Raw genomic sequence first — 23,784 nt, forward strand, 5'->3', positions numbered from 1 at the left:
TTGAACGTTTCAAATCCATACATTTATTATATTCACATAACGTAAAAAAGCAGACAATAGCGATTGACACAAACCTTCACGTAATCAGGCAACGTACAAAAGATACACAGCTTTAGGCAAAGCCCATGCATACGGCTCCATGAACATCAAAGTCAGCAGCAATTTCATTCACATAATTAAGAACTCCTAACTGGGAGCTGTCATTCCAGACTATGGCACTCTAGTACTTTCTGTCGTGAGTGATTTTCCATGATCAACCAATCTTTCCATGGACATAACCAACCGGTGTATAGCCTACATACCTTGGCTGCAAATACTAGGCAAATTCCCTACTTCCATACTGACTACACACTACTACTTTATCTGCAACATCCCAACACACGCTCAAATACAGCCAACTCCGGTATACTCACTTAAAAACTGACACACGCATCCATCCATCCATCCATCCATCCACAGTCCACACCCACTTCCACTCTGTCGGTAGCATCAATCCAAACGGCACTCTTGAACATTCTCGAAACCAGGAGGCCACAGTACAACAAACATGCAGCTCATTTGAAATAATAATATGACTTTGTTTTACTCATACATACTGTTACTCATTGTATCACTATACGAAGAACTATTCCCGTCATGATGAAATCGACATTTCTTAATGTGGTACTCGGACAATCAGTAATAATGTCACTCAAATGAGAAGACACGTAGTTTATTTAGTCTACTCCAATATAGAAGGATTATCACGAATTGCAATGTGTACTATTTATCATACGAAATTCCGTACGTGATCTTGGAATCCACAAGCCTTATGGTTACATTTTTCTATAGCCATCAACTACTAGAATCTAGATCAGGGGTGGGCAAACTTCTGAGCTCGCGGGCCGCATTCAACATCTGAATCCATTCGCGGGCCGCACTGTATAAAATTGGGATTATAAACCAAACGCAATATTGATATTTGATTATATAGTGAGGACATGGAGATAATACAGTTATGCTTATTTAAAACAAACCAAACAAAACATTGCATTGATGATATCGTACACGCGTCAGAAACATATATAGTGGTGAGATCTCATAGGCTGTAGGACCTCAATAACCAATTTGTCAAAACTATAGAGATCAAAGTCGGTTGAGCCGATTGTTTGAACAGGATTGAAATTTAAATCTGAGAGAAGCGATCTGCTCATTGATTTACCAATTCCACTTTTGGTTCAGTTCCAGGACACACAATGCTGACAGTATCCATGTTAGCATCAAACACGCTTCTACTATGTGTGGATAAAATATAAATACCCCAATTCTACGCATACAGACAACGAACCTACCTAAGACACGCCCGAATCGTTTTTTTATCAGCACAACACTAAAATTATTAAAAATGGAGTGGCCAATCTGAAATCCCTCTCGTGATCCAAATTATTTCAATCTCGTTGCAGCTAACTCGCTGTGATATTAAGTATTTTCCTTAGATCAGTGGTTCCCAAACTTTTTAAGGCAATTATGGTGGTGAAAGATCTTGCGCCCCCTTATCGTCATATCACAAAACGCATCCAGGTTGCTAGCAAACCTAACGGGTAGTTTGATGGCATGGAAGGTTACGACTGTGGATGAGAGATTTGTAGATGTAATTCAGACTAAAGACAGAGCAATATCATTGAACTGGACGTAAATCGCGCGGAGCGCGAAAATTTTTTCTGTAAAGCGCAGCTTAGCGCCTCCCTTCAGCTGCTTTCACGTCCCCAGGGGGGCGCGCGCACCAGTTTGAGAGTAACTGTCTTAGAATTATCATGGTGAAATATACTAATAAAAAGTTAATCAAGTCACTGCATTAATTCGATTTTTAGTACCCATTTTATCAATATTTTTAAAAAGTTTTTTCAGACTCTCGCGGGCCGCACAGAACGGTGTGGCGGGCCGCATGCGGCCCGCGGGCCGTAGTTTGCCCACCCCTGATCTAGATGATACGAGTTCCCCAAATATAAATTACAGGCGTATGTGGTGACACCATTGATAGTATAAATGGTGTAGCTAACTTCATTGTGGAAACCGTTCTCTATACTGCAGTCTCTTTGAAATATTCAAATTTCTTTTTCGCAAATTATTCCGTGAACAGCGTATGTTCGCACCCAATTGAACACGCCGAAATTTGCACCACTTCTTCGTGCTGCCAAAAACATTTTTATATGTGTAGACGTGGATTTCGGGTAAGTTGGATGCCAGTGAAATCCACTTGTATCCACCTCGGTTCCAGATCGGTAGATTACGGTAGACGTCTGTCAAAAATAACGGATGATAGCTTTCCGAATATCACACGCATATTTTTCCCAATACAGAATCAACTCCAATCTAATCCTTCTAATCAAATATCTGCTAGAATAATTTCCAGTCAGTCAAGAGCAGTAGGCTACGCCACGTGAAAAGATATTGAAATAATTCAGAGTATTCCACTTTGTTCATTGTACTTGTATATATCGCCTATCCCATTTTAGAAATGGTAAATAGAGTATGTAATTTTCAGAGTCCGTGAATACCTGTGCCAACGGCAAATAAATCCACGGATTACATCGTTTGAGAGAAACTGACATAAGCACCAGCAGAATCCAACCAAACCCGAACCCTAACCCAATCTTAAAAGGGCACTGCACTCTAAAAATGATGTGGTCTCAAAATGAAGGCAAACGAAAGAAAACTTTTGGCCGCAGCCGTTTTCTTCAGAACGCCACCGTATAATAGGGCTCTTCAAAAATGACTTTTTTTCTCAAATCGTACTGGCTACTTGATAAAATTGTTAAGTTACCTAATTTAAGCCTACACACAAAATTTGGTTCAATTCCAGCCAGTAACCGCTTTGCTACAGGAGAAGAAAGTTTCTATTTATTATATAAAAATAAATGGTAAAAAATTTGGAAATTTTCTGTTTACCCCATGAAAGTGTTAGGCTGTCTATACAAACGATGCTCACCAAATTTGGTTCATTTCCAACCAGTGGAAGCGGGGTTATTGCCATCGAAAAAATTTGGATTTGAATAAAATAGTATTTACGGTGACCGATTCTTTCTTCATTTATTATAGTTGTGCTCACCGTAAATACTATTTTATCAAAATCCAAATTTTTCGACAGCAATAACTCCGCTTCCACTGGTTGGAAATGAACCAAATTTGGTGAGCATCGTTTGTATAGACAGCCTAACACTTTCATGGGGTAAACAGAAAATTTCCAAATTTTTTACCATTTATTTTTATATAACAAATAGAAACTTTCTTCTCCTGCAGCAAAGCGGTTACTGGCTGGAATTAGACCAAATTTTGTGTGTAGGCTTAAATTAGGTAACCTAACAATTTTATCAAGTAGCCAGTACGATTTGAGAAAAAAAGTCATTTTTGAAGAGCCCTACCGTATAATGGAGCTGTATTGTATTGAAATTTCCGCAGATGCATCACGCTCCAGCAGTCACGCAGAGATCGATTGAGATCGCATCATTTTTAGAGTGCAGTGCCACTGTAACTCATAGCAAAACTTGAATCAAACTCTAAAGACGAACAGGCGCTTACTGAACCCGACGCTAAACTACTTTATTATTAAAATCGCTGTTTGAATGTGTCGCAATTACGGCATTAACTATTTCTAGACAGTAGCCCTAATGAATGAATCAAAATTTGACATGGCTCACTCATATGAAGCTCGCTAATTTGGCATTAGATATTACTCTTATGAAGCTCGCTAATTTGACATTAGATATTATGACTGAAACGTTATTAAGAAGTGGATAATTTGAAACGCACTGTTTTGAAACCGGCTGTTTCACCGGAATGCCATTTTTATGACAATACATCCTTGTGCATCAGGTTTTGTAGGTTTAAAGGTCTTCTTCGTAGTGAACATTCTACAATTACTGAACCTTTTAGCGGGGTTCGAAACATAGAACACAGTGGACGGCACAATAGATTTGAGTATCTGTTTCGAGGGGCCCCCAGATTACCGAAACTTTTGAACCGCTTGCCTTAGTGGCGCAGTGACGGGCCTCACTAACTTGGCGGGTTCCGGTACTTCGTATATGATCAATTGATCAGTATGATCAGGGAATAGCATCGTCGACCTGCGTCGTCTGATATAGCAGCTATAGGAATGGTGTGAACGTGAGGTTCAGGTTTTCGTTCTGTCTGTGAACCTCGGAAATTTATAGGTTCACGTTCAAAAACGAACCTTGGTAGGTTCTGCACTGTGAACCTTTTTCATGTATTACAATTTTCACTTCATTATAACATCTTTGGATGAAATTTATTGCATTTCAACTTCAACTGCGGACCACTCTATGCATGGCGCTGGCAGCATAAAAAATCAACACTAAACGACCATGCACCTTGACAATCTCTAAAGTTTACTTGTTTTGTTACAAACGTTTGCTCGAAATATCCAGCTTTCCATTTGTGAATATTTCTCTCTGCTGGTGAGCATGACCCGCAATCACACAACATCGAGAGCGAAATACGCGACATGTAGTCAGCGAATGATGCTTATTCAACCAATCAATGAAATTATTACCGTTTGGCTGATGTATAAAAATCTATCTTGCGTACGGGGTCAATCTTGACTTCAATGGGGTAATATAGGTAGCAAGTATAGAAATCCGGTTTACACTCTGCTCAATGTCAACGTAGCAATATTCAGACACCGAATACATTGTCCGGTCTGGCCTACCGATAAGGCGTATGCTTATATTCACTTGCAAGTCCTCGTCGAAATTATTGGTAAAGTGACGGAAGATATTGATTTTATGGGATTATTATATCATTTGATTGCCCCAGATGATACATCTGGCGAAGTTTAAGACGTCAATATGTACTACAGCATTGTGCCATTATGGGGCCCGAGTCGTTGATAGGTATCGTGTACATTAATATTATAGATAGTAGGGATGGTGTGAACCTCTGAAAGGTTCAGGTTCGTGTGAACGCGAACCTTTTTGAAAGGTTCTGTGTGAACGCGAACGTGAACCTCATGACGTCACGCGACGGATATTGGCAGTTCCCACCCTATATTTCAGTGAAGTGATAGCCTATATTAATGTACACGATACGGAGCGACGACTCAGGCCACATAATTCCACAATGCTGAAGTACATATTGACGTTTTAAACGTCGCTAAATGTGTCAACTGGGGCAATCAAATGATTTAATAATCCCATAAAGTCAATATCTTCCGTTGCTTTGCCAAGAATTTCGACGCGGCCTTGCAAGCAAATATAAGCTTACGCGTTAGCGGTCACGGCCAGACTAGACGATGTATTCGGCGTCTGAGTATTTCTACGTTAATATTGAGCAGATTTGGTTTTTATGATACAGTAAACATATGACCCCGCACGCTTGTTAGATTTTTTACATCAGACAATGATATCAATCTCATTGATTGGTTGAATGAGCCTCATTCGCTCACTAAATGTAGTGTATTTCGCTCTTGATGTTGTGTGATTGCGGGTCAAGCTCACGGCAGAGAGTCATTAAATATATTCACAAACGGAAAGCTGGATATTTCGAGCAAACTTTTGTAACAAAGCAAGTGAAATTTTTGAGATTGTCAAGGTGCATGCTCGTTTAGTGTTGATTTTTTGTATGCTGCCATCGTCGTGCATAGAGTGGCCCACAGTTGAAAAGTAATACATTTCAACCAATGATGTTATAATGAAGTGAAAATTGTAATATATGAAAAAGGTTCACAGTGCAGAACCTCCCAAGGTTCGTTTGTGAACGTGAACCTCTAAATTTCAGAGGTTCACACATAGAACGCGAACGTGAACCTCACGTTCACACCATCCCTAATAGATAGGCTCTCACTTTACTGAAATGTACGGTTGGAATTAACAATATGACGTCACGTGATGTCATGATGTTCACGTTGGCGTTGATACGAACCTGAACCATTTAAAGGTTTACACCATCCCTAATAGCAGCCGGTTGACTATTGTGCTCGGACACCTGCCGTGGACTCTCCCAAGTTCGTGGTAGGGTTTAAGAAACATATGGCCTAATTTGGGAATATTCTACGTTGATATATTTGTAAGCTATAGTCACGAGTAATATGAAATCAAAGCTCTTTGATTTCGGTTGCCGCCATGAGCGCAACCACGGCACGTGATATCACCAAACTTTATGTTTGAGCCGTATAGTTACGCCATCAACATTGTAGGATGATCTCTTTATAATTTTTTGCCCTATCTGATTTATGTTCCGAAGAAGCACTATTCTTACCGCATGACCAAGTTGTAGAAATATTTGAAAGGTTGAAACTAGGACTGCATTTAAAATAAAAATCAAGTTAAAACAAACATGTTCAAAACGTCGCCCTTGTTTAAAACATTGTTTTGGTCATGTAATCCCAGTTGCAGAAGGTCGTTTATAGATATAACGGTATGCGACTATACCAATGGCTTGTATTCCATTCCAATAACGAACTCGGCGTACTCCAGAGCACGTGGCATTTTCCTGAGAGCAAAGTCGTGTAAAGCGGATTGTTGAGGTTGATCACGAATTTCTGCCAGTAAAGCCCCGCTTCTCGCACATTCTGCAACAGCTTGATCGAAATTTGTATGCCTTGACGATGACACTTGTTGAGATATGGTGAAACATTTGCCAGCATTAGGCAACCCGCCTTGTCTAATGCAGTCAGACTCTGCAACGCAAGCATATTCAAGGGCGTTGTTCGTGAGCATCGATGACAGAAGATGGTATGCTAACATTGCTAAGTATGGTTATTTAAGCTTTCCTCGATGGAGCTGTAATGAATTGAAATTGTGAAATGTATGGCGTAGGGCAGTGACTCTAAACCTTTTTTAAACAAGCCTCCTTTATGATAGTGAAAATTTTCGAGCCCCCCTTATCGTCATATCACAAAATCCAACCGGGATGCTAGCAAACCCAACAGATTGTTTGACTACATGGAAGGCTATGATGGTCATGGGGTAATTAAAAAATATGAAATTCGGTCTATATATAGAGAAACATGCGTGAATTGGAGGTAAATCGCGAAGAGTCGGCTGCTTCTTCGGGCCCTCTTCAGATGATTTCACGCCCCCAAGGTTGGAAACCGCTGGCGTTGGGTGTGGCGACAGTTCGTCTCAAAATGTCCTCCGAGGACGCCTAAATGTCCTCCTTTTGGAAATTCGTCCTATTTCATACCTTTGAAAGCCAGGCTAATTCGATGACATAGCTGGATGCAACAAAACTCCGAGACGTTCTTTAATGGGCCGGGGATGATGACGCACATAATCTTTGACATATGGATTACTAATGGAATGCACACTTAATCATATTCATATATAAAATATTCCTTGTTTGATTAATATTTTTTAAATTTAGAATTGAAATTTTAGGTCAATGCTACTTATTATAATCAGACTAATAAATTTATGTCATACCTGACAACAAAACTGACAGATTTCTTGTAATTTCATCAATTGTATTCTTTGTTTTCGCCAGCGCTAGAATTGAATCATGGTTGTCATTCGTTAAATAAATTCGGAACAATCTAATGATAAATATAATCTTACAATTTTCAACCTTCGCATCAATAGCGTCATTAATGATATCGTAGTCGACTGTTGCGGATGGCCCAGCATCGCCCGGCAATCCTCTTAATCCAGGAAAGCCACGTGGTCCCATCTTGCCAGGGGGTCCTTGATGGGGTCTGATAGCAGGTGATTCGCTTTCAACGAAAACATCTGCGATGGTCTTGCAGACAAAATGTTGTTGGTTGCTCAAAGCTAAGCGCAAGCTAATTGATGCGACCAGGAAAAATCTCCAGATGAATATTGACATCATTAACAAACTCTGTAATATAGAACACATGTCAGCCGATGGATCATGCTTGTCATCGACCTTTTTGTGATTTCATAAAGCTAAGGAATGATATCCAACTTTCCAATTATGAATATATTTCGAGACTTTCTACTGTGAACTTAACCCTCAACCACACAATATAAAGAGCTAAATACGCTTCATGTAGGTAGTCAGTGAGTGATGCGAATTCAACCAATCAACGAAATTGCTACAAAGAATACATCGTTGTCTAATGTAAACAATCTAGCATGCGTACGGGATCCATCTTGATTTAATATATCTATTGTATCATAAAAACCAAATCCCTGCGATTGGAGTGTTGCTTACTGCATAACTTGTCAATGGTGTAAGATCCATAGCAAGTATCGAAACCCGTTTAACACTCTACCTCAATATCAACTTAGACAGCCGACGAATACATCGTCCGGTCAGTGACGAGATAGCGCAGTGGTATAATCCGCGGCTGCAACACCTTTGGGTGCGGGTTCGAGTCCGACCGAGGTCGACTTCCGGATTCCGATACCTATGTGTTGGAGGTTTACCTAGGCTCCTCCTCGCCACCTCATCCGCGCCGGCGGTGTCTTACAAAAGCCTAGAGGTGGCCGTGCTGTAAGTCGGCAGTTCCGGAAAATAAAAAGAATATCGGCCTTGTGTAAATGACCATAGTAGTTGACAAACACCATGAATACCCCCAAAAACAAACAAACAAACAAACATTGTCCGGTATGGTCTGGACCCTTACTTAATGCGTAAGCTTTTATTCCTTTCAAGTCCCCAGTCGAAATTGTTGGCAAAGCGACGGAAGATAGTGATTTTATGGGAATATTATATCATTTGATTGCCGTAGTTGATAACTTTGGTGACGTTTAAAAGTCAGCATGTACTTCAGCATTGTGGCATAAAGTGCCCTGAGTCTTCACCAGGCATTGTGTACATTTCACTGAAATATAGAGTTGGAATGGAAAGAGCAATATCACGTCACGTGACGTCATAGGTTCACGTTCGCGTTCACACATAACTTTCCAAAAGGTTCGCGTTCACACGAACCTGAAACTTCCATGGGTTCACACTGTCCCCAGTATCCTGTAAAGTCGGACTGAAGTGTATTTGATGTTGGATATGGCACTGTGGTAGGTCATGTTATAGTAACATAAAATAACGCTAATTGCAAACTAGATCAATTATCAACTTCTGGTGGAAATATAGGGCACCCTCACCAAGAATCCCAAAGAATCGCGGATTTAGTGCAGCGCATTTATGCGTAAAGTCAGCCTGCCATCACACTATTACTTATATGTATAGACTATATTACTTTGTTGAAGTGCAGAAAGAACGTCTTTACATGTTACAGGTTGGGTTGTCGTAAAAATCACTTTGTTATTCACTCTGTCGTAACACTTACTGACTGCAGCTATCAATTCATTATCAAAGCGGGTGGAAATAGGAGCAGTCGATGTTTGATGGCATAGGCGTCGAGTTACGGGGTGGCGGCCACCCCATACAGTTAGATTAAACGCCCGCCGTCTGCGATTTTAAATCATCAGCGCTGTCAATTAGCGAGTCCGTGATAGCACGTAAATGCCAACTGTTTACCATTAACGGATACGAGCGCGAATAATTGAATACGCAGCTTCGTCGACGACACGAACTAGTGCTTTTGCGCCTCAATGAATTATAATCCGTGATTAGTAATCAGACAATCGAAGCACCCTCGTTTACGACGTCGATTTCGACACGCATGCGCTGAGAAACACCACCTTCTCTCTCGACAAGACGAGCGAATTGACGTTCTCCTTCTCTTAATTAAATTGTATTTGCGACCATATTCGTTCACAAAATAATTCTGGAGGTAGTTCCGTGATAGTATCTTTAATTGGAGGCTTGGAGCGCGAAATAGGACAGTGTGTTTGTGCATGCCTGCGAATTGAAAGTCATTCCTGCGCAAAGTGCGCATATTTATTAGTCTAACAAGGCTTTGCCAAATTTGATCGGAAAATGTAACAATGCAGCTCAATCGTCGTTATAATAGGCAAACAATTGTCGCAATGTCAGACGTTGAACCCCATTGTGCTGTACGCAAGTTGAGGAATCACTGATTAGATGCGCGCTTTCTCGTTAGCTATCATCTGTAGGCTACTAATCCTTGTATTGTGCAGAACAGAGCGTAGAATTACGTTGCCAAATATTGATGCAACACGAGTCGACGCGCAAATTCTGAATTTATTCGACTAGTTTGAACGGGAACCTTATATGTTCCAATAAATTTCATTGCTGGACGGACTTTATCGAGCGCAACCATATCGCGGCTCGAATTTCAAACCTTTGGGATATGTATTTCTATTGGTAAGTTTGCGCCATGCGCCCATATTGCTCTTACTGCAATAACACGTGGTTGATTAAAAGCGCACCATTTTACTGCTGAACGGAGCCTACGTATAGGCCGAAGGCCCCGGCTGATATTACCCAGCGCGTTGTCGGCATTAAAACCCCAGGTGCGTAGCCCGGGAGTTTCTCATTTATAACTAGAAATCCCCTCCTTTTGAAATGCCAATTCACTAATTCGTATTACCGATGCTGTGTACTGCGAATTAGCGAGAATTATTTTTATGCGAAATGGGCAATCTATATCTGATGTGCACTATCGTCGTTGGTTTGATTTGGCGTGTCCGCAGGCAGGCCTGCTACCGTCCGCAGAAACACTTTCGCCAAACAGTAACAATCTCTGAGTGTTATATTGTTTGTGTTTATGTAACTTTTTGACTAAAACTTATGCCCGCGTCTCAAAAATTGTGCTTGTTGCCATTGCCGAATCCGGGTATTTGGGTATGACGAGCGTACCATGTAATTGTAATTATCGCAGGTTTGCGGCATGTCTGCAATTTCGTTATCAGCGCAACCTTGCCGGCCGATTGTACAGTCCGATAAAATTAATCCCTACTATATGTATTTCGCATAGCGTGCTGAACCATTTTTGTGTAAATATTCTCGGAGCGCAAAGTTGAACAGTGTTTTATTGTGAGTGCCTGCTAGTTGGAATTTATTCCAGTGCCCATCAATGTTCCCTCTAATTTCTGACGAGTCTGCGCACACTCACCAACTCACTGCGCAGACCCTTGGACAACAGTGCGTAACGACTAAAAAAAGGTCATCACTTCGGATTTTTTGTGCGCAACTTAGATTTTCTGTGCGCAGAGATCGTGTCAGCACTGCGCATTTGCGCACGTGCGCAGCTTAGAGGGAACATTGGTGCCCATAATATTAATCCAATTATGCTTTGCGCACGTAAATCAGGAAATGCAGCAATGCAGTCAAAATCGATGTTTTGATCAGCAACAAACTGTCGCGATGCGAGCTACACAATGCTAAGTAAAAACCAATTGTGTTGGCGGCAAGGGATAATTACTGATTGGCCACGCGCGTTTGTAATCATAATTCTTGTGTGTCCTTCGTGTTCCGGAATTGTCGCGCCGTGTTACTGCTCAGTCCAGCGACGAATGCCGAGCACGCGGCAATGAATGACCAAATTTATCAACCATATCAGCGGGAGATCGCGTCGCGTTACATTGTGCGATGCAATATGCGTGCGCAGACGAGTCTGGCTAATTGGACGCGGCCCCGCATAACACTGATAATACGACTTGTTTGATTGCAACTGAATATTAGCGTCAGAATGGTCATTTTAAAAGGACTGAGTTTTGCGTTTTAAAAGGAGGGGGTTTCGACACCCCCTGGCTACGCGCCTGCCGCCACCCCATGCAAAAATAAAAGTCGGCGCCTATCGTTGATGGATATAGACATCTTTGGTAACCACACTCACATTGATCTCAATTTACCAAGTTTGCTGGCAATCTTTAAAAGCATGATAACTAGCGAAAATTAGAGTTTAATAGAGTTATACTGCGTTTATGCACGTAGCTGCACATATGATAAGTAAAGAACAAAATATATCTGTAAATAGAATACCAAGATATATTTTGATCATAGCCAATCCGTGTTTTGTATTATAACTAGCACCCGATATTTGGCAACACGTTGCTGATTGCTGTGACTGAGGAGTCAGTATTATGTCAAATTTCACGCAGGGATCGCTTTTGTCACGGTCGTTTGCAAATGCTGCTCGTCCACCTTGGTAAGTTGTATTTATATTAATCAGAAACGTGTTAGCTTTCGTTATCTTAGTTCAGATCCAGTGATATGTAATTGCGTTCACTGCGAGATTAGTGTCTTTGAACGCAAGTATAAGACAATTACTGCTGCTGTAGGTCAGTTGCTGGATTACCGCATGGTGTGTCACTCTAAAAACCTAGTACTGCGAAGCAAAATCCACTTCATTGCTGGTCGCAGAATGGTTAGAGTTGTGGCTGAATTCAATTTTTATCTTAACTATAATGCGGATCATTGCTACCCTGTGATAAGCCGTACAAGGGAAAATGAGAATGACAAAGAAGATTCTAAGTTACGCAGTACTTCTACCTCAAACTCTGCTATGCGTTCCAGGCTGCGCAATGAAAGAAAATAAAAATAAGCGAGCTTATATAGCTTGGGAATGCGATCGCCATGTGTCTGGTGTTGCTGGATTAACCTCTTATCGCATAACGCAATTAATTTGGAAACAACTATCATGTTACCCTGTCAATCAAACTTTAACAGCAGATATTTCGTCTTTAAGTCACGTTTACGCTACATACGTATTTGATGAGATTAGTGTATCTTCATAACACGCCCAATCTACAGAGAGCAGAGCGCTGTATCAAATTCAAAGTAACATACCTATCTATATAACTAACTACTTGCAAGCACAGTTGTAGAGCGCCAGCTTTATCGATAAGTAATGGGTCGAACCCTGGACCTCACGAACCATCGGCTAACTACCCACGACGCCACCCCTAGGCGGTTGGCGCATAGCACACTACGATTAGTTGGAGAGGAACATGATGGTACTGAGTCCGCAAGCTAGCGGTTGGTCCCCTGGGGGACTTTAGCGACTTTAAAGCGGCGCTAGCTACGAGACTGGGCGACTGGGCGAAGGTGCTGAGATCGAAACGGGGTCATGTATACTATAATATTAATATACATACATATGAATATCTGGTCACGTCCTTCGCTAGTGTACTAGGCGAGTTCAATCTGAAATCGGCACCGACGCTGCGAATAGATATTCATTTGCATGTACTATTGCGGTCTTTAACCAATCAACATAACGAACAGCATTCTAAGCCAGCGAGAGGTATTGTGCACACGTTTATAAACACATGCACAACGATTATGATGAATTCTGAGGACTTGAAGCACCAAAATGAACTACAATGATAATTGAAGGGGTATTAGCTTTCACGATTTTAGTCCTTGATGACGTCTTTCCCAAGGTTGTAATGACTCGAGTCATGACTCGACTCGAGTCCGACTCGAGTCACGATTTTCTGATGACTCGAGTTGAATCGAGTAATTTTTTTAAAAATATGGAAATGACTCGACTCGATTCGAGTCAATCTGTGTATTGACTCGACTTGGACTCGAGTAATTGCGCATGACTCGAACCAATTCATTGACTCGAGACTCAGACGGCCAAGACCGACATTTCATTGTAATTTCGATGAATTGTGAAGCAACCACCCTTCTGGGATTTCATCTGATTGGTACTGGTACTTGAAAATGCGGCCAGAAACTGCTAAAAGTGAGGAAAATTTATATTATAAATGCGAAAGATTCGATATCACCAAATATAGTTATATAAAGTGAGTTTACCAAGACTTTAACTGGAAACTGAGTGGCGAGATAGCGCAGTGGTGTAATCCGCGGCTACAACACGAATGGGTGCGGGTTCGAGTCCGACCGAGGTCGACTTCCGAATTTCGATACCTAAGTGTTGGAGGTTTACCTAGGCTCCTCCTCGCCATCTCATCCGTGTCAGCGGTGTCTTACAAAAGCCTAGAGGTGGGCCGTGCTATAAGTCGGCAGTTATGGAAAATAAGAAAAATATCGGCCTGGTGTAAATGAACATAGTAGTCGACAAACACCATGAATACCCCAAAACAAACAAACAAACTGGAAACTGAGCAGTCAACATAATGACTTGGACTCGGACTCGAATCATAATACCATGACTCGGACTTGACCCTCTGCTCGATGACTTGGACTCGGACTTGACTCGGGGGTGAATTGAAAATGACTCGTCTTGACACGAGTCAAAACAATAAAAGGGAATTTGACTTGTGACTCGGAGTATTGCGACTTAGTTACAACCCTGGTCTTTCCTGAGATCTCCCCAGAGTTGTGACTCAGAGTTACATCATATTTCAAAAGCGCGTTGACTTTCAGATTGTTGCATTCAAAAATTCTCACTAAAACATTCAACTTACTGCACGGAAGTCGGTGAATAATACTTCTATTTTACTGGTAAATCATTGACATTCCGGTATACATCCCATTAGCAGTATAGAAATACGACAACACTGGTTAGAGGTAGCATTCATCTTTCTGTACAGTGCACACATTCGAGTTAATGAGAAAACAGACTACAGTTGTGTTGCTCAGTGCTGTGTTGACGGTTCCCGTTCATCGATCGCAACTCCGACTTCGAATCCGACTCGATACATCCAAGTTATGTCGAACCCAGCTTTGTCACCTATTTCCAAGGGTCTCTGAGAAGCTAATGTTGAGTCATGCAAATAAATTATGTCAACGGTATCTTCTGGTGAAATGAAAATCACTATATACGACATCTGTCAGTTACCCGACTGCTCGTTTGTTGCAATAGGACATCTCAGTTCTAATGAAATTATAAAGATATTTGATGTCACGAAATTGCCTCATAAATAAATCCCTTGTAAACACCTCGCGTTAATGCATTATATCAGTCCGCAGGTATGAGCCAACTTTCCGCAACATACTGCAAACTTTCTGATCAGCTCTTACTATACTGCTGTATGGCAACAACTATCGAATGAAGAGCAATATTTCCTTAACGACAGCCACAGCCACATCACGAATTTATGTTTATCTTCGAAAATTGTAGAAAAAATGCAATTCATTTACATCCGTCAAAATCTACTACTTCTGCTACTTCAACATGGCCAGCTTTCATTTCTCTGAGAGCCATACGCCACCATCAACTGAGTCATATATGTGGATCGCGAACCATAGGTTTCCGACTCCTGGCGTAGAGCGACAACGTATAGTCTATTTCGAAGAATCAGGATCATGTCTTCGACAAGATCGTTGTTCGCTGGATACCATCTGTGCATAGCCGATGACATGGGGGAGGGACGAATCGGTAACAAATGGTGGGGCAAGACGTCACGAATATCCATCGCGGCGCAGTGAAAACGAATGATGTCACAATGTGCAATGTACTAACAATGCAAACCAGGTGCCGCCAACTCTATGACTCGCGGGCCACTTTTATAATTTTATTGAGGCTGCGGGCCGCATGAATGCCATACCGATTAAAAGTATGTCACACTGTTTAGCAACCACGTTGTGACAACTTTACGTCAGTACAACGCTGTGCTCTCTAATATGGGCGATGACCATTGTTATCATAATGAAATGATATTTTATTTATGAAAGACGAACACAAAAAATATCATGATTGTCACTTTTATTTTGAACTATGAGATGCGCACTATGACAACGCCATTCAGCGAATAATAAATAGATGCCGGGACTAACTAGACACGGTACTAGCTGGAAGACTATCATGTTGCAATACTTGAATTGTGGGAAGCCCCAGGCCGTTTTCCAGGCGTCTCGGTCCATTACGGTGCCTGGGCCATTGCACGCCAAAATAATATATCCATTCCTATCAGCTGATTCGCCATCGACAAGCATTTTCAGCTAGTGCGGAATAGCGATGTTGAGCACAGTAAAGAGCCTATTTTAACCAAACAACAATATTTTAAAACTGAAGTCAATTTCAGTATTTCAAAGGGCTTTACTAATCCTTCTTCCGAAATCTGAAATCAGATTGAGGTCCGCAAAATATTACATCTAGGACCGCGTGTTGGTGACCCCTGATATCAACAACGAAAGTAGGGTATTCATCAACGAATGGCTTCATTAAGATCTCTTTATTTCAATATAAAATATTAGGACATTCGTCAGCAGAGTGTTGCCTGTTTTAATATGGACTCGATCCTGTTTCGGGTGAACTTTTGTGATCCGAGACCAGGATTATCGTATATTGTAATTATACCAACTACACTGTAATCACAAATGCTGCGTCCGAATGTGATACAAATTCTGCAGCCAATCGACTGTTTTCGAAACAACGTGACAATCATGCCAAAGCGCTTACGATGTGGCGAATCATATCTGACAAACCAGTTGATTTACAGTTCCACCTCACAGGCACACGTGATGTAACAAATTGACAACAGCTAGTTAACTTGATTAAAAGCTTAATAAACTATGGGCTTACTCGGGAAAATCGTTACGCGAAACCTTATCTGGCGTTGTGCGATGCGATTAGCAGCTTTGGGCGATGAGCCAATCTTCCGGATATGATGACTAACTATACATCATTTCTCTACTAAAAGTTGTATTGGAGCTTTGTTTGTGAATACGTTCATTAGGAAGGCTTGACATCCCCAGTGTAATCAGCAGTTTACTCAAATTTCTTTTTCGCAGACTACTCCGTTAGCAGCGTGTGACGGTGTATAATTGAATTTGCCGAAATTAGAACCACTTCTTCGAACTGCCAAGAAAACAGATTTATGTTGAGGATTAGAAGTCGGGTAACCGGGATGCCAGTGAAATTGACTTTTATCCATCTTCGTTCCAGAACTGTATAGCATGGTGGAAGTCTGTCAAAAAACAAATGATATAAATTCGAATATCACCAAAATATTCTGTATGAGACGCAATCAAGTCCGATCAAATCGATAAGAGAATTCACTCCAACCACGTATAATCTAATGCAACAGTGGCTCCTGTCTTTTCGTTTTATTTTCAGAATCACATTACCCCAACACATTTGTCAATGGAAAATAAATCTGCGAGTTAAAATGTTGAGTAAAACTGACAAATGCTCTAGTACAGTGATTCGTAATCATTTTCCTCATACGCACCTTTTCTATTTGTAAATAGGAACAGGAAACGAAATTCCAAGTAATTGCAATGCACGACTCGGGTGGAGCACCACTGCATTATATGACTCGTGCACAACAGTTACTCTTGACGAATATCATAAATTATTCTCGTATAGGTACATTTGTAAGTTCGCGGACACACAAAACACATTCCGTGAACTCACTTCTTGAGTCCTCTGGCACGGGGTTGGGTTACATGGTTTATTTTACTTTGATGAATTTGGAAGAAAGAATCACGATTGAAATAAAAAATAAAAGCTATGTGACTTTGATTGTTGGCAGCAGTGCAGCCATGAGAAGAAGATGCCATCGCATTTATAGACTGATCCGTGCAGTTACAGCATTGTAATTTGTAGCATGGCTTATTATTAGGGATGGTTTAACCCTCTGAAAGGTTCGGATTCGCGTGAACGCAAACCTTTTTGATAGCTTATGTGTGAACGCGAACGTGAACCTCATGCATATTGCTAATTTAAACCCTACATTTCAGTGAAGTGATAGCATATATAGCCTACCTAGCGGCGACTCGAACCACATAATGCCACAATGCTAAAGTACATATTGACGTTTTAAACGTCGCCAAATGCATTAACTGGAGCAATTAAATGATCTAATAATCCCATAAAATCGATATCTTCCGTCGCTTTGCCAACAATTTCGACGAGGACTTGCAAGGGAATTCAAGCTTACGCCTTAACGGTCTAGGCCAGACCGCACAATGTATTCGGGGTCTGAGTATTGATACTTGATATTGAGCAATATTACCCCATTAGCAAGTTATACAGCAGTAGCCTACGCGCCAATCGCATGGATTTGGTTTTCATGATACAATAAACATATGTAATCAAGATTGATACCGTACGCCTGCTAGAAATTTTACATCAGACAACGATATCCACGTCATTTATTGGTTGAATAAGCATCATTCGCTGACTACCTATACACGTAGTGTATTTCGCTCTTGATGTTGTGGGATTGCGGGTCAGGCTCACAGCAGAGAGTCACTATATTCGAGCTAACTTTTGTAACAATGCAAGTTAAATTTTTTAGATTGTCAAGGTGCATGCTTGTTTAGTGTGGATTTTTTATGCTGCCAGCGCCATGCATACAGTGGCCCGCAGTTGAAATGCAATAAATTTCAACCAAACATGTTATAATGAACTTAAAATTGTAATATATGAAAGAGGTTCACAGTGCAGAACCTACCAAGGTGCGTTTGTGAACGTGAACCTCTAAATTTCTGAGGTTCACACACAGAACGCGAACGTGAATCTCACGTTCACCCCATCCCTACTTATTATCATACGTATCATTGCTTAAAGTCGGTTTTTATGCATGCAAACCACTAGCGATATAAAGGCTTGCAACTATACCGATGGGTTATATTCCATTCTAAGACGTAACTCGGCGTAAATGAGGCCAGCCGGCATTTTCCCGAGAGCAAAATCGTACACATTGTTTTGTTAAGATTGATCATGAATTTCCGCCAATGAAGCTCCGGTTCTCGCACATTCCCTAACAGCGTGTTGCTGGAAATGTACATCCTTCCTTGATGAGAACTGAGGTATGGTGAAACATTTGCCAGCATCAACCAGTCCGCCTTGTCTCTTGCAGTCAGATTCTGCAAATAAACACATATCCAAGAGCGCAGAGAAAAAGGCGGAAGATTAAGAGCCTTGAACTGTTACACCATGTGGTTCTTAACTTTGTAAACCATGAACTAAATTTGAGTTTTATTGACATCTCACGATGGAAGTCTCAGACATCCAAACGAATGCAATTTTACTGTTAGTATGCTACGTTTTTACACGCAGCATGTATGAATTAAAGAAGGTGCAGACAGCCAGTAGTAAGCAACGCAATTCTATGAGACATGTATGACACACGCGATTTTAAATTGTGGTGCAATATTTTCCCAGTCGCTTTTGTAGTACTGTGGGTTCATGTTGCCAGCACAGGACTGTTTGGTGCCGACCAATTCGACGACGGGATATATTATTATCGAAGGATTTAGTCAAATAACGACAGTCATTTTGAGCAAATGTTTTATCGCAGCCGTTTTTTTTTGCTTCACGCATGTCGCCCAAAACTTAATCACTTCACGTGTCCCGGCGCGCGAACGGAAAACCCCGGAATACCTCTGTCTCATATTCTCGCATGTTGCACACCCCAGACAAAGTCATCCCAAAGTCTATCCAACTCCGCAAGGCGACACATAGCAATATACACTTGTCCTACAATTGTAAATGTAATTGGATTTTTTTTTTGTAAATTATGCGTATTCAAAAATAAGATGGTGTGCGAAAGATCCAGCCCCGCTTTTTCCCTTCCCATACCTTGCTCGAGTTTTACGCGGGAAAGTTAGAGCTTTTCAGAGAAACGAATGTCGGTCAAACCTTATCATGGCATCAACACAATTTGTGAAGTAAAATTGTCGGTTCATTTTCATGATCTAGAGCAGTGGTTCTCAACCGCCGGTCCGCGACGACTTTCCTGCCGGTGAGGTACATTAGGATTTTATCCCTAAATTTTAAGATGCAAGATTTTGAAAGCTTGTTCATTGGTAAAATAAATAAAGCGTCAAATCCTAAACTGATGCAGAACCTCGTGAGATAAGATCAGTCCTGGAAACATATTCGATCTGACTAGAAGTTCAAGCTGCCGCCTTTGACGAGCTGGCGAGCTGACTCGCTGAACCACCCAACTCGTACTATCATTCGTTTTCGATTCAATAATTCTGTGGATTGACACTGGACAGGAATCGCTTTTGTCAGGTGTTCTCGTGTGCCGTATTGTATACTCATAGTATACTCGTACTACGTCTGGTAGTAGTGGAAATTGGGAAGATAGTTCGAAAATGTGCTTGGTCCTATTCTAAAACGCTTCATCTCTGGACAACGTCCAAGAGAAGAAAAATATTTGAGTTGGCGCGGTCGGTTATTCCATGGATTTCGACGCGAAATTAGCCCATGTTTATCTGCATATGTGAATTAAACATCTACTCAGCACTCAGCAGACACTACCCTAAAATCACATGAGTACTATCATGAATATATTTAATTACAAAACCCTCAGAATTTCACTCTCTAGTACAGGGGTGACCAAGCTGCGGTCGTAGACACGTAATTCAATTAGTATGTGTTGGCGGCAGTCAGCATGAAAATTGAATTTACGAATTGACTCCCGAATTTTAGAGATATTTAAATAATTCTTGAAATTTTCTTCGCCCTTGGCGACATTCAATGCGAGTTCATTTTTCGATTTTAATATGGTCGTAGCGCCCTTTGTAATCTGATCCCCGCAGTACAGATGCGAACAGCGGAGGAAAATGATGCAACCCATATAGAAATACGAACATGGAATCGTACTCTCCTCATGGAAGATATTTGTTTCTTGTAGGTTTGGGAGATTCCAATATCTTTTCATTATACAGTCAATCCCGATGGGAGTTCTAGAAATAACAAAACGCAACAAAGTGATTACAATAACAATTGACTCACCCGAAGATACATCATCATTTGTAACTTGCCCCAAATTTCGAAAACACTCCCCCCATCAAATCTAATTATAACTCTGATCACATTGGCAGAGAAAGGATAAATAATACATAGCAATATGAGAAACTACGAATATAAATGACCAAATTTGTTCGTGAATTTGAAACAAATTTCGCGCTTGGTGCAACCATAACCTAACTATTGATAACATGACCGATTTGTCTGCGTTTAGTAAGACGATAGATTAGTCCGGAGTTCTCCAGTAATGAACATGGGTATTTCCCGTCCAGTTGATTCACTAAGACTATGTCCTCGAATGCGGTCGTAGACGATAAAAAGTAAGCAGAATGCAGCCGCGAATAGAAAAAAGGTTGGCCACCCCTGCTCTAGTACCATACCGGCCGAAAAACGCCTGCACGCATTACATTTTGGGTTAATTTAATTTTTTTAAGATTCAGTGGTCCGCCAAATTACTTTTGAAATTTTGCCGGTCCGCGAGGTGAAAAAGGTTGGGAACCACTGATCTAGAGCCCTTGACACATTGTCGTACCAATTCTTTTCCTGTCTCGCATATAGGCTGTAGTACCCAAAAACCGAACACAGTGAATTCGCATATGCACCAATCATCCGCGGGGGATCGCGCAAAGCGCGAAGAATTTTTTGTTGAAAGATATTCAGCTTATATTGCAGACATGTTGAAAGATCGCTCGGTTACGGTCGCGACCAAAAATTGTACCCTTCGCGATCTATACTTTAAGAACTCCTGTCCTACTTGGTGTTAACCGTATTGAAATAAAATGAGGAGATTTCGACCGTGTGTTAATGTGTCGCATTATTTCACGCACGCTTCACATGTGCACTTTACAATCAAAATAAACTTACACTGATATATTTCACGAGAACAAGGCATATTTGCAGTTCCAGTTTCTTGTTAACGCTGCACGGAATTTTGATTGTGTGAGATCGAAGAATGTGACGAAACTTTGGGACTTTGATTAGTGATGCCCAGGCCTGTTTATTTTTGGATATTGGGATTTATTTTTGGAGAATCTCCAAAAATAAGATTTGAAAACATTCAAAAATAAGCTTTTTTGGATTATGATTTTTCAAGTTTTTAGTGAAATAAACGAGTCAGAGCAGTGTAAATGCTGTTGAAACAACCAGAAAACTCACAAAAACACGCATAAAAACGGCATGTGTGTGAGGAAGGGGTCTCCGAAACGCTAAAAGTACTTTTACTGACTGGAAGGATCAGAGGCGTGGCGACAAGGGTTTAAGAGGCGGCATGGTATGAAATCGTGCGAATGCGGTGCTCGTTGGACCTTGTGGCTCAGGTCGAATACCGCCACCTCTACAACAATCACTTCGTCCACACGTTGATGGGACTGAATGGCTATACATACCTCATACGACTACAGGATTTGGTCCAGGAGATGAAAAGTACGTGCCCAAGTTTGTTGACACCTGCTGGTCGTCAATTAAGAAAGTGACCACTTGGTTGACTAGACACTAGACTAGAATTATCCCAGAAAAAGTAACAAATATGCATGATTTTAATCCGCACTAAACCCGCGCCGCGTTCGTCACCCACACTGCAATTTTTTCTGTGCAAATGCGTGCAATCCAAAATGTTGACAAGCACTGGTGTAAAGGATAAATTGGAACTGGAGGTTTTCATTTCAACAGAATTCTGGTTCCATCATTGTGATATCGAAACTATTATGGAGCAGATTTAACAAATTCAGGTGCTATTTCTGTTAACCGACTGCAGTGTGAGAGATGGGGAAAGAGATTGTTTAGTGGGCAAGTAGTGCATATTTCTTGTAATTACGTGTTATCGTGAACTCTGCATATTGCAATGACGGTAAATTTAAAGTTACACAAATCTACCACGAAATAATCAGCTTTATTCTGATTTTCGATTTAATTTTTGTCTCTCTCAATGTTCGGGTTTCGGTTACGGCAGTTACGGCCGTGCATGGTCACAACCGTAGCGATTTCCATTTATATTATAACGAATTTCAACTCGTTGCTGTTATCCTATTTCGTCAACATGCATTTGACATTCACGAGCGTATTCAATAGTCGCGATTATGAAATAAGCTTGAAACATGATTTCGCACTATGAATAGACGTTTGTTAGAATTATGAGATAAACAAAACTTGGCTTTGCACCATCACTGTCGCCATTGTTCCAAATGATATGTTGCTAGTGGCTTGGCTACCTCGAAACGCTCCCACCGGTTGAAACCACTGGCATAAAGCGTGTCAAAAGAAACCTACACAATGAAAAGTAACAGGAGATAACATAAATCAACAGGCGAGAATGATTAAGTCGCATGAGACGCTAAACGAAGACCATATGTCATATTGTGATCGGGTATCTCGAGTAGCCTATTTACTAGGGATTGTGTGAACGTGAGTTCCCGTTCGCGTTCTGTGTGTGAACCTCTGGAATTTGGCGGTTCGCGTTCACAAACGAACCTTGGTAGGTTTTGCACTTTGAACCTCTTTCACTTCATTGTAACGACATTGCTTGAAATTCTTCGGATTCACACTTCGGACCTCTCTCCGCGTGGCAGCATGAAAAGACATTCAGCACTAAACGAGAATGCACCTTGCCGATTTCAAAAATTAGTTGTTCGAAAGTTTGCTCGGAATATTCAGCTTTCCATTTGTGAATCTTTAGTGCCTCTCTGGTATGAGTTTTGCCCATAATCACAAAATAACAAGAACGAATTGCACTACATGTTGAAAGTTACTGAATTGTGCTTAGTCAACCAGTCAGTTATTTATATCAACAAAATTGATAAGAAGAATGCGTCGGTATCTAATGCAAGAAAAATCCATCGTTTGTACGAGATCTATCTTGACTTGATATCCTTATTTTATCATAAAAGCAAATTCACCCAATTAGGGTGTTGGCTACTGTAAAACTGGTTTGTGAGATAATATCTAGCGCAAGTATAGAAACCGGTGAAGAATACATCTGTCCCGTCTAGCCGAGTCCTCGTCGTAATTGTTATCAAAGCGATTTTGTGCGAATATTAGAGCATTTGACTGTTCCCGTTAAAACATTAGGTTGCGTTTAAAAAGTAATCACGTACCTCAGCATTGTGGCATATTGTGTCCTAAGTCATCGCCAGTTATCATGTACAATAACATTACCATATAAGTTTACGGAAATGTAGGGTTGGAATTAGCAGTATGACGTCACGTTACGCCATAGGCTCACGTTCGCGTCCACACAGAACCTTTCAAAAATGTTTGCGTTCACACGAACCAGAACCTTTCCGGGGTTCGCACCATCCCATAGTATTCACAACATCAGACCGCACAAACCAAGCCATATATTGTGT

The 23,784-nt window shown here is 41.0% G+C and overlaps 1 protein-coding gene across 1 annotated transcript; it reads right to left on the minus strand.

Annotated features, from left to right (window-relative positions):
- On the minus strand, window positions 1–8,217 carry LOC145437001 (uncharacterized). Its single transcript, XM_080314176.1, has 5 exons — window positions 7,551–8,217; window positions 7,419–7,481; window positions 6,426–6,673; window positions 1,954–2,279; window positions 1–841 (listed from the first exon to the last, which is right to left on the minus strand). The coding sequence occupies exons 1-4, from the start codon at window positions 7,846–7,848 to the stop codon at window positions 2,085–2,087; spliced, it is 804 nt and encodes a 267-aa protein (XP_080170302.1). The 5' UTR covers window positions 7,849–8,217; the 3' UTR covers window positions 1–841; window positions 1,954–2,084.
- Between the last annotated feature and the right edge of the window lie 15,567 nt (window positions 8,218–23,784).

The sequence above is a fragment of the Botryllus schlosseri genome, chromosome 4 (genome assembly GCF_051294905.1).
Source record: "Botryllus schlosseri isolate E-star chromosome 4, Bs_hap1, whole genome shotgun sequence".
Lineage (NCBI taxonomy): Eukaryota > Metazoa > Chordata > Ascidiacea > Stolidobranchia > Styelidae > Botryllus > Botryllus schlosseri.